We start from the raw sequence: 12,310 nt of genomic DNA, 5'->3' as shown, positions 1-12,310 counted from the left end.
TGAGTGAAAAGTTGTTCTACATTGTTTGCTCAACTGACACATTTGACACATGAACTCTGACACTGAACATGACTTAAATAAAATTGGAAACAAAGATTTTATTGTTTCGAAAGAAACATAACCTAAACGACTATGCCACAAGAAAATTTGACTCTTATTTGACTGACTTTGCTACTCTGAGGATGACACCGAGAGACCAGCTTTGTTGTCGAGAATGTAGAGACCATCCACTAGGCTTCCTCTACCAATCGCCCTCCCAGAAGTTAGATATTGAAAAACACACGAGTCAGCAAAAAATGTCACACTACAATTCAAGGAGTTTGTAATGCTACTATTTGAAAGCAAGTTTATGGGAAGCTGAGGTACATGCAATACACAATTCAGGTTAAGGCCATGGGGAAGGGATATTGATCCTTGGTTTACAATGGAAGAAAAAGAGCCATCTGCAAGTCTCACTCTATCCCTTCCCGACAAAAGGCTATAAGACTGGAATAAGTTAGGCTTACTGGTCATGTGGTTGGAGGCCCTTGAGTCAATGATCCAAGGGGAATCTGTGGGAGTGACATGGAATGCAGAAGCCATATTACCTGAAGTAGATGCAAATGAAGTAGAGGGAGTACCAGTGACTGAGCTATCCATTTGCTGCAAGGCCCTACCATAAGATTCCAGGTGCTCTCTGAAGGAATTCATTATATCCTCCTTGGGGTCAGACTTATTAGGGTGGTCCTGGGTACTACCGACAACTTGAGTATCTTGGGTTGCGACATGAGCTGTGCTCATTTTCTTCAAATGACCTTTACCCTGTTCTTGATTCTTTGCTGCCCACTTGGGTTTCCCGTGGATGTCCCAACAAGTGTCACGTGTATGTTGTGAGCGCCTACAGTGGGTACAAAACAGCTTATCTTTATTATCCGCCTTCTTAGGGTCACTTTTCTTTCTCACGGAGCTATTATTCATTGCAGCCAAGGCAACTTGTTGCTTCCCCTAAGCTGTAACCATCACATTCCACTTGCTTTCTTCAGATTGGACAAGGGAGTATACCTCGTGAACCGTAGGCAACTCTTTGCTTCGTAGGATCTGCACCCTCAACGGTTCATATGCAGGGTTCAGTCCCAACAAGAAAGCCAACACCCGTTGCTGAGAGACCAGCTTCCTGTAGGCCTTAGCATCATCATCGTGCTTCCACTCTATGGCCTGATAATGGTCCAATTCCTTCCATATGGAGGTAAGGGCTGAATAGTATGAAGACAAGCTACGGTTTCCCTGTTTACATGTTGAGGATTCAGCTTGCAACTGGTAAACCTTGGCATAATGCCTTTGCTCAGACTAGGTAGTTCTGCCCTGTTCCCAGATCTCACTGGCGGTGTCTGCACACATAAAATTCTTTTTCACATCAGGTTCCATGGCTGCGAGGAGCCAAGACATCACCATACTATTTTCTTGGTCCCACCTATCATGTTCAGCCGTCTCACCCTTGGGTTCTTTCGCCCTTCCATTGATGTAACCAGCTTTACCTCTTGCCGTTACATAGAGTTTTACACTCTTAGCCCACTCCAGGTAGTTCAGACCGTTTAAAGGGGTAATTGGCATGGGAAAAACCATGTTTTCACCTCCCATACCCGCTGTGCTGCGGGTTGGTGTAGCCCCCGATGAAATTAATTCATGACTTGCCATCGAATACTACTGAAAACCAGTCCAAATACCACCCAACAACACAACCGCCACAATCAGAATTTGAGCAACTCAGGGTTTACTCCTAGAATGTGAGCAAAAGAACATTAAATACTGCTGAGAACAAAGGGAATACTGCTGAGAACAAGGGGTTCAGTCAACACAACGTCCAAACAGAACAATAAACCAGTCCGGTAATCGGTTCAGCACCACCAATACAGACATTACAATCGGTCTGACTGTAGTTCACACACTCTAACCATCCAACGTCCAAACAAATAACTATATAATCAAGGCATGAGCCCTACGCACCATCGGCCAAAGAAGACTGAGACAAACTGAAACAAAAAACACACCTGTTCAGCACTTGTACGAAGGTGCTAATCTGAACTTGACTTCACAGCATTGAACAGAGGAGTCTGCACCAGCATCACCCTTCTCCTAGGGTTTTCTTGCTATTACGGCCAAGAAAAAAATCACAAAAGCTGCCGCCAGAAACTGCTAGGGTTTCCCCAAAAAAACTGCCGCAAGAAACTGCTAGGGTTTTTGCAGAAACAGCCGCCAGAAACTGCTAGGGTTTCTGCAGAAACAGCCGCCAGAAACCTGCTAGGGTTTCTGCAGAAACAGCCACGTCCAAACACTTTTTAAGAATAGGGCAGGAGGGATCAATCGTAGGTCTTTTTCAACCCAGAAAACCTTCTCTGATACCATGTGGTGATTTGTGGGGATTGGGAGAGAGAGAGAGAGAGAGAGAGAGATGAAGAGATACCTGAACCTGCTTCTCCTCTTCCACACTACGACTGCATGGAACAACCAAAAGGTTGAAAAGCCTTTTGATTTATGTCTGAGAAAGTAAATCCAAGTGTACTTGGTACAATCATCAATAATTAGTACAAAATACTTGTATCCCAATCGTGAAATAACAGATGAAGTCCATACATCACTATGTATAACCTCAAAAGGAGAGGTAGCATGTTCAACTGTGTGAGAGAAGGGAAGGTACGACTTTTACTCAAACAACAAGTATTACAAGATGTATCAAAAGTCTGTAAAGAGGGAACTTTATTTCTAATAAAACCAGAGCCAAACAAAAATTTAAGTTTTTTCAGAATTGGGGTGACCCAAGCATTTATGCCAAATATCCTGAACATCATTTCTTTGACCCAAAACTGGAATAAATGAAGAACTGAAATAAGTAGATGATTATTTTGCTGCATGAGATTTCTCGAACTCTAGTGCAAACACGTGGCCCAGCCTACACCCCTTCCCTTTTACTTTCCCAGTGGTCCTGAATCAAACAACCTAAGAAGAAAAGTCAAAATGTGACCTTCATCAACAAGTTGACCAATTGAAACAAGGTTAGTATTATGATTGGGAACAAAGATGGTCTTAGTAAGGGAAAAGGAAGTTGAGAGTGAGTGCTTAAGGCATAAGTTATTACTCCAAATGATGTTCAATTTCTCACCATTGGCAGCAACAATGTATTTATGGAGGGTCTTGGAAAATTTTCTTGAGGGTTCAGGGTAGGCACCAATCATATGATTGGTTGCTCTAGAATCAATAGCGGAAACTGTAGATGAGATAGCAGAGGGTTCCGGTTGTCGTATCTTTTCCTCATCCACGGAAGCAGAAGATTCACCCTTAGGAGCAGATGTATTGGTAGTTTGTTCCTTAGTCACTTGATATGCTCGTGGCTGATTCTTCTTCATAGTTCCTTTGGATGGCCAAATAGGGCAATCTGGAATAATATGACCATGCTGTTTATAATAGGTGCAGACATTCTTCTTCTTACAATGAGATGTAATGTGTCCAAACCCATACATTCATAACACTGGTTTTAGAGTACTTGACAAAAGAGTTTGTACTACGTTGCACAACAAAGACTGTATCAGCCTTGGAATCAATCAATTTTCCATCTATGTCTGTGGCAGTCACAAGTGTTGTCTCTTCCTGTAGTAATTCTCCCATCACGGAATCCAAGTTTGGAAGGGTGCCTCTACTCAAAATATTAAAACCTTATTATGTCATATTCTGGTCAAAGTCTCTTAAGGACTGGTCCACTTTTCTCTTTTCAAAGTATTTTTGAAGATACTTAACACACTTCAATGAGTTCGACGGATCAATATGAACCAATTCATACTCTGCCCACAGGTCAAAGAACCTTGCATTGTATTCTTGTACCTTTTTATCCCCCTGACAGTAAGCAAAAATCTCAGATTCAATTTGATATTATCTTGATAAATTAGGCTGAGGGTAAACCTTCAAGTAGGTATACATCTCAAAGGCTGTTCGCATTCTTCTCATGGGGATGGCGATATGGGAACAATTGAACTCAGGATCCAGGAAACTAGTTTTCCATTGTCCAGCTTCCATTGTGAAAAGGCCTTGATAACTGTTTCATCTGGTTTAATAACTGTCTCATTGAGATAACCATCTAGACACCAAAAAGAACAAGAAGAAAGAAGATGGAAGAATAGGGTGTGTCTTACTTTCTTCACATGGACCATGTTAATGGTATTTATATGCTAATAAGATTTTACATAAATGTCCTTAATTTGGTGCCTCCTTGCTAGCTTAACTACAATGTCATAAACACCTTTGCTAACAATAAAACAGCTTTCAATAGTCATCTTTGCTATGATTTAGTTCCCCATTTTTTGTTATAATCTGTCAGAATTGCTCTATCAATGAATCCTTTAATCTAGACTATTTCTCTCTCTCATGTTTAAGGAAACAATCGCCTTAGTCTCACTAATTTAGGGAGTCACATGCTATTTTTTTTAACTGACTCTTTTGTAAGCAGTTGATTACAGTACAATGCTATTGATATTTGTAAATATGTATTGTATCAAAAAAAGATATTTGTAAATATGTATGGGGAGGTCTTGGGTAGAACTGTAATGTGGTTTGTGCCATTCTGGCATGTCCCACTTTTGCAAATTAGAGAACAAAGTGAAAAGAAAAAACTAAAAATTTTATTTCATGTGAATTTAATGTATACAATTGATTTGATCTATTGTGTGTGTGTGTACGTGTGGGCCAGCACAAACCAATTATACAGGCCCTGCCTTGCGGGTCCATGGGTGGCATGACCGACTTTATAGCATGGTTTTCAAAACCAGACTGGACGGTCGGACCAGAAAAACTTGGAACCAGTCAGGTGATCGGTTTTGGTTTCCCCAAAACCGGATTTTCTTCAAAAACCGTTGATTTTGGTCAGCAAACCTCTGACCTGGGCAGTTAACCGTTCGAACCGTTCAAACGGTTTTGACTGTTTTGTTTGTTTTTTTTTACTTTTTTAATTTTTTTGTCAGAATGGGCTGACTGTTCGGTTTGAATGGTCGGACCATTCAACCCGGTAACTGGACCCCTTACCGGTTTGGTCTCCGAGTCGGTTTTAAAACCATGCTTTATAGCTATAGTCTTGGGCCAGCACAGCCCAATTATACAGGCCCTGCCTTGCTGGCCCATGGGTGGCATGGCCCACTTTATAGCTATCAGTCTTGGGTACTGTTTTGATGTGTGAACAAATACATTTAATTTTACTAAAAAAGTGAAGTGACCTAATTTGACTGCAATCTAAGATGGTTTGGCAGGAAGTATGGGAAATCTTGAAATTATTAACTATTAGAAAGTAGTGTTTTAATGTTAATTTTTAAAGCTATTTTGTTATGACAGAAAGGACATAAAATTTGGGGATGGCTGAATTAAACATGGGCTTCATGAGTATGTTGATTTACTGAGAGAATTTTTTATCTCTAGAGAAAGACTGTAAGAATTGAAAGAAGTTTAAAGAAGACTTAACTGGGATCAATACTGTCCCGTGTTTGATGTTGTTTCGATTGTCTTTTCCCAGGTTTTTGTTGTTTATTTGTGGCTGAGCTCAAAAAGATAGCATGAGAGGGCAAGAGAGTAGTGGGAGAAAGGCGAAAAATTGGGGAGTCACCTTTATGGTTAATAGAATCACTCAACGGCTTTTATTATCATTTTCCAAAAGTAACAAATAGTAGAAATAAGCTCCAAATTTTCTTTGCCCTGTTTTTGCCAAATTTTCACATTTCCTAACTGAAAAAAATCAATATTACTTTTGTTTTTATATCTTTTGAAGGGCTACACAACAGGGGGTAGCCCATCCCCCATCCCATAACCCCCCAACTCAGGTGCAGGCGGGATTCGACCCCAAGTCTCTGCTACGACCAGCAGGAAACCGTACCAATGAGCTGGTTGGCACGTTGCAAAATCAATATTACTTTTTAAGCAGAACTAAACTATGACTAAACAAATCAAACTAATAGGAAATGCAAAAATTCGTGGTTTGATGTGTTTTCTCCTGCATCAGCTTCATATGACTTCACATCAAATTTTGAATATCTTCTCGGTTATTTAGACAATAAATCTCTTGTTTTTCTTGCTGTGCAATATCTAGGGCATTTTGGAATTTCCAGATTTGTGCTAGCCAATGTCAAAGCTTCACTTTCACCATTCTACAGTTGTCAGTAAATATCTTTTAAAATACCTTTTCACTAAGAAAGCATAAGCTGTGGTTTACACACAAAAAAGGCATGAGTTGTTTGTGTTATCTTGTTGAATAAAAGATAATATTTGGATAAAGAACTTGCAAAAGTGAAAGCTAGCTGGCTAAATTTCAGAATTTTTGAAGGGTGTTTTTAGAGCCGATATGATACCGTAAGGTACATCTGGTTTTCTGTGCCTGGGATATCAACCTTGAGTGCTATTGACATTCTTGGAGTGTGTTTCTGCAGTTTGAGTATGAATCCATTTTCAAGTGCTGCTACTAGAATAAAGATATCCATATTATTTTACCTTTTTGTTATTCTCATTTAGTTATTTCTAAAACCTGCCCATCCTACTGATTTCTAGGTTCGTGAACATGCAAGAAAGCTTTTGGAGAAGCACCTCAAGAAGCCTTTCTTCAGTGCAAGGTAAGTTTGGGAGGATAACTGAGATGGTCTTAGCTCATTAAGTCCGTTTTGATGTTTGAGTTGGTGTTAAAGGAGTACATATTTTTTTGAAAGACTAGGCATGGGTCTCTGTTTTGTTAATGAAATAGAAAGTTAACAAAGAGATTGGTTAGAGAGGATAAGAGAGAGAACAGAAAAGAAACTTGCATGGTTCTTTAAGTTGAAATTGGTTTTTTATAATGCCTTTCTACACCCCCTTATTTATACAATATATGGTTTTAGCTGAATTACACCTAAAATTATTACAGTTCCCATATGGAAGCATGAAGATGAGGAGCAAGGTGATCTCAGAAATTTGCCTTTTCTCCTAGGGATTGTCTTTACAACTATGGATATATGAACGATGAATATGAGTATCCTTCCCAAGGAGACCGTAACCTTATTTTATAAAGCATCCAAGATACTTCAGTCAATGCTTCTGATACTAGAACTCCATAAGAATTAGTGGTTTTCCATTTTGTGAAGAACATCTCTTCTACATATCTATTATTGTATTAAAATTGGTTAATTGGTATGTGGTTGATATTACATACTAAATGTCTATTAATGATTTCAAGGGGTAAACCTATTTTATTTTCCTGACTCAAGTTATCCAGATTTGGCCTATGAGGATAGAATTGTGCAGGATTAATCTCACTGTATTAGGCATTCCCAAACATAATTTTGTTTACTTAATGTTATATAGCAGATGGAAATTGCTTGCTTGTTTCACACTCACTTGTCTAATGATAGATATGGAGAATCTATGGAGCGGATGAGCGTTGAGGAATTGGAATTAGGGAAGGAATGGTTGAATGATACATTTTATCTCATACGGTGAGTCTGATGTTTTGATATTATCATCTTTGTTGTTTACTTTTCTTCTCTTTGTTTTTTCCCTTATGAAGGTTTAGTAAGCTTTAGAACTTTGGCCTGGTGAACTTTAGGATTGGCCAGCTGTTGGCAAGCTATACATGTGTGGTTTGAGACCTAATGCCAAGGATAAAGGGGCCCTTGATATTTGAAGAAAACAAATCTTTCTGCTTTTTCTCCATGGGATTGAATTAGGTTGAAAAAATAGCATTCTACATTACTTGGGTACTTAAATGAGCATAACAGTTGGCACACCATTATCAGTGTGATGAGATATTGTTATTGTTAAAGATTTTTTCATACCTATTTTATTAGTATTAGGCCAGAGTGTTTTTTCTTTTTATTTTGTAATTTTGCTTTTATTTCTGGATTATAAGTATTAGTAAAGCTGCTGAACGCAATCTTTTCTCCCTTCTTCAAACATGGTTTCTTTCTCTCCTATCGTCTTCTTTCTTACTTTTTCTAATCTCATAATACTTGTACAAAATCAAAGAAAATAAAATCAAGTTGGTGCCAGATGATGATCTTACCCGGTTTTCTCTCCTCTTTGTGCTCAACCTATGCTTCTAGGATCATAGGCTCTATAGAGATCTAACAATGCTGATCATTAGTGTTGAGAGGTTCAGCGGTCATTATATAATGGTAACTGATATAAGTTAATATAACGGTTGTATCCCAGATTCTGATCTTCATTTTAGAAGAATTTTGGTATGATTCTTGTGAAACTTTGGAGTTGTTGCAGTTTTTCTATAATTTTTTAAGAAATTTCTGTAAAATTACAAAATTCCTGGTTTTCCATGTATAGTTTATGGGATTGATCTGCATCTGGTTTGTTAATAGGGTTTGGTGTTTTTTGGATCATTCGTCTCTAAAATCAGTAGAAACTTTGCCTACCTTGATTGGTTAAGGATTGAGAATTAGGTACTAATTTTTCTATATCATATCTGTTGCCGAACTCTATGCAGGAGATTGAGAACTGAATTGAGAACAATGTTGATTCCATGAGTGATGTTGGGATAGTTTGGGAGCCTGTTTAAGGGGGTCTTCAATCTGTTTACTGTTTACGTTAGTGAGTGATTGGATACTAGTTAGTAGAAAAGTTTAGAAGATCTGTTTTGATATAAAATCTATGTAAGAAAGAAGAAAAGAAAGAGAAGAGAAGGTTTATGCAGAGAAGATAGATGAGAGAAATTGAAGAGAATGGGAGAAGCCAAAATTAGGTCTGGCCCCCCTTTTCATTCGGTTATATACTCACAAATAAAAAAACTGAATACAATGACAAGTATGCCCTTAGTAAGTCTGCTACTTGTAAAATCTAAAATAACACTCTTAACTTAAACATAAACTAATGGGCCTTGGGCCCAATAACTCCTTAACTATGCTATGTAAATAAAAACAAGTGATATCAGCCCAAAACTCAACACTCCCCCTCAAGTTGGGAATAGATGTCACACATTCCCAACTTGTGTAGATGATGCTCCAGCTTGATTCTTGCAATACCTTTTGTAAGAACATCAGCAAGCTACAAGTCAGATGCAACATATGGTAAGCAAACTTCTCTGGATGTCACCTTTTCCCTTATAAAGTGTCTATCCACTTCTATATGTTGTTTTATCATGCTGATCTGGGTTGTGGGTAATGTTAATTGCTGCTTGATTGTCATAGTATAGCATCATAGGTTCTTTGGTCTCAACTCCAATCTCTCATAACAAGGAAAGGACCCAGAGGAGCTTTGAAACATTGGGTGCCATGGCTCTGTATTCAGCTTCTGCACTTGACCTTGCCACAACTGTTTGATTCTTATTCTTCCATGAAACTAGATTACCTCCAACAAGAGTGCAAACTCCTGATGTAGATCTCCTGTCATCTAGGCACCCTGTCCAATTAACACTTGTATAAACCTCTAACTTCAACGGTCCATGGTCAGCAAACAATATGTCTCTACTTAAGTGTCTCTTTAAATTGGAAAGTGTCCAGTCAATAACCTCCCAATGCTGAACTTGTGGGGCATTCATGTATTGACTAACCACAATCACTGCATAAGAGATGTTTGGTTGTGTCAGACATAAATATAGCAACTGGCCCACTAATCTCTGATACCTTCCAACATCCTTCACTAGTTCACCTTCCGAAGCATTTATCCTGTGGTTTTGATCAATAGGTGTATCAGCTGCCCTTATCCCATGATTTTCTGTTTCTTGTAGTAGATCCAAAACATACTTCCTCTGTAAGATGAGGATCCCATTCTTGGACCTTGCCACCTCAATGCCCAGAAAGTACTTCAGCACCCCAAGATCCTTATTCTCAAACTCTTTGTGCAGGTTCTTCTTCAAGGTATCAATCTCACTCAAATCATTTCTTATGACTACAATGTCATCCATGTATACTATCAAAACTGACACCAATGACCCCCCTCCTTTTCACAAAAAGAGTATGATTAGATTGAGTTTGAGTATAGCCAAATACAACCAATGCACTTCTAAACATGTCAAGTCAAGCTTTGGGTGATTGCTTCAAACTATATAGAGACTTCTTCAATGTGCATACCTTTCCTTTATCCACATCATTGTAAAAGCTAGTTGGGAGATCCATGTACACCTCCTCTTGCAAGTCTCCATTAGGAAAAGCATTCTTCACATCAAGTTGGAAGTGCGGCCAAGAGTATGTAGCTGCTAGTGATAGAAAAATCCAGACTGAGCTCATCTTTGCCACTGGTGCAAAAGTCTCTAAGTAATCTATGCCATAAGTTTGAGTGTACCCTTTTGCAACCAACCTCGCCTTGTACCTTTCTATACTTCCATCAACCTTGTATATCACTGTATAAACCCATCTACATCCAACTGTCTCATTGCCATAAGGTAAATCCGCAATCTCCCATGTCTGGTTTTTAATCAATGCTTTCATTTCCTCCTGCATAGCTATCTTCCACTCAGGTTTGGAGAGAGCCTCACTACCACTCTTGGGTATAGATGCAATGAGCAGTACTAACACTTCCAATAGGAAGGAGATAATCCATTGTAGGAAAGAGCCTCACTAACACTCGGGTTTGGAGAGAGCTCACTAACACTTCCGGTAAGAAGGAGATAATCCATTGTAGGAAAGATAGTGTAAGATGCAAGGAGCAGTACACTTCCTCTTCCCTTTTTGGAGTTCAATAGGGAGATCGAGGTCATCTGCAATGGTGTTAGGAGCAAGGGTAGTAGTATCAATAGGAACTAAACCATCAGAGGAAACAAGAGGCATACCTAGGTCTGTGTTAGTTGAACTTGGAATCCCCAATGAGCCGATATGGAGTGACGTGGGCTCCTTTGTTGTGGAATCAACCTCCCTGTGTTGTCATAGGTGCTGTCGTGTAAAACACTGAGAGGTAGGATGCAATAGAGGTGGCAAAGTGGGGTGGAGTAGGTGGGGGTCAAACATTGGAATGGACAAAGGAGTTGGAGCAGGATGTGGTATAGATTACTCACTTCCTTCCCTAAAACACTCCCCTTGAGAAGAACCCCTTGTGAAAAAAGGTGTGGACTAAATAAATGTGAAATCCAAAGTAACATACCAACTCCTAGAGATTGGATCATAACAATAATACCCCTTTTGATTTCCTGCATACCCAAGGAAGACACACTTCTTCGCCTTAGGGTCCAACTTTAAGCAGTGATGACCAAGAACATGGACAAAGCATACATATCCAAAAATCCTTAGAGGAATATGGAACATCTCCCCCTCAAGTAAAAGAAGGCTAAATGGAGTGCTATATCCAAGAACACGAGAAGGCATTTGGTTAATCAAGAAAACTACTGTAAGAACTACATCTCCCCAAAAACGAATTGGAACTGTAGAGCTCAACATCATGGTTCTTGTTACTTACACAATATGTCTGCTATGCCTTTCTGCTACACCATTCTGTTGTGGAGTGTATGTACAACTGCTCTGATGGACTACTCCATGCTCAAATAGGTATGATGCTAGTTTTTTTTTCTCAACTATTCCCTAGCATTATCTGATCTAAACACTTCCACTCATACCCCAAACTACGTTAGCACCACTTGATGGAACTGTTGAACCAAACCTCATCACGAGATCTCGTGAAATATATCCAAGAGTATCGAGAACAATCATCCACAAATAGAAGAAAATACCGATAGCCACCCATAGAGGAAATATGGTATGACCCCACACATCAATATGAACAATATCAGAAACAAAAGAATATCTTTTATTGCTTTCTTTAAAGGAATGTCTACAATTTTTTCCAAGTTGGCAATCCTCACACTCCAAGTTGGACAAACTGACGGATTCAAACAATTTTGGAAACAAAAAACACAAAGAAACAAAAGACAAATGCTCTAACAGATTATGCCAAAACATAATCTGACCCATTGACTCTGACTCAATGTTCCCGCTGACATGATGACTCAGATGATTAGGAAGTGCATCAAGAAGATAGATTACATTCACCTCATGAGCATTCCCAATCGCCTCTTTGATTTCAAATCTTGCAAAACACAATGACCAGGAGAAAAAGTCACTGGACAATTCAAATTCTTTGTCAAGCTACTAATAGATAAAAGATTAGTGCTTAATCTAGGAACATGAAGGACAGAAAGAGTAGGGTAATGGTATTGGTTATCTTGCTAGACCTTTTCCCAACAATGGGAACATGTGATCCATCGGCTGTAGAAACTCTATCTCTGCCAGAGTAGAGGTGGTATGAGAAGATGGTGGAAATGTTGGTCATATGTTCTGAGGCTCCTGTGTCTATAATCCAGGGAGGTCCCCCCTTACCTGTAGTGGATACATAATTTGAA

The 12,310-nt window shown here is 39.1% G+C and overlaps 1 protein-coding gene across 5 annotated transcripts in view; it reads left to right on the top strand.

Moving 5' to 3' along the window:
* The window catches only part of LOC104587875 (toprim domain-containing protein), a 92,349-nt gene that overhangs the window by 56,745 nt on the left and 23,294 nt on the right, over window positions 1-12,310 (top strand). For all 5 annotated transcript variants that reach the window (XM_010245631.2, XM_088891320.1, XM_088891319.1 and 2 more), the window contains exons 15-16: window positions 6,553-6,614; window positions 7,386-7,469. In XM_010245631.2, coding sequence (XP_010243933.1) covers window positions 6,553-6,614; window positions 7,386-7,469 — 146 coding nt within the window. The remainder of the gene's footprint in view (window positions 1-6,552; window positions 6,615-7,385; window positions 7,470-12,310) is intronic.

Source organism: Nelumbo nucifera, chromosome 7, assembly GCF_055504915.1.
Source record: "Nelumbo nucifera cultivar China Antique chromosome 7, China Antique-T2T, whole genome shotgun sequence".
NCBI lineage: Eukaryota > Viridiplantae > Streptophyta > Magnoliopsida > Proteales > Nelumbonaceae > Nelumbo > Nelumbo nucifera.
Note: the sequence above shows the minus strand (reverse complement) of the source record. Positions and strands in the feature narration are given on the sequence as shown.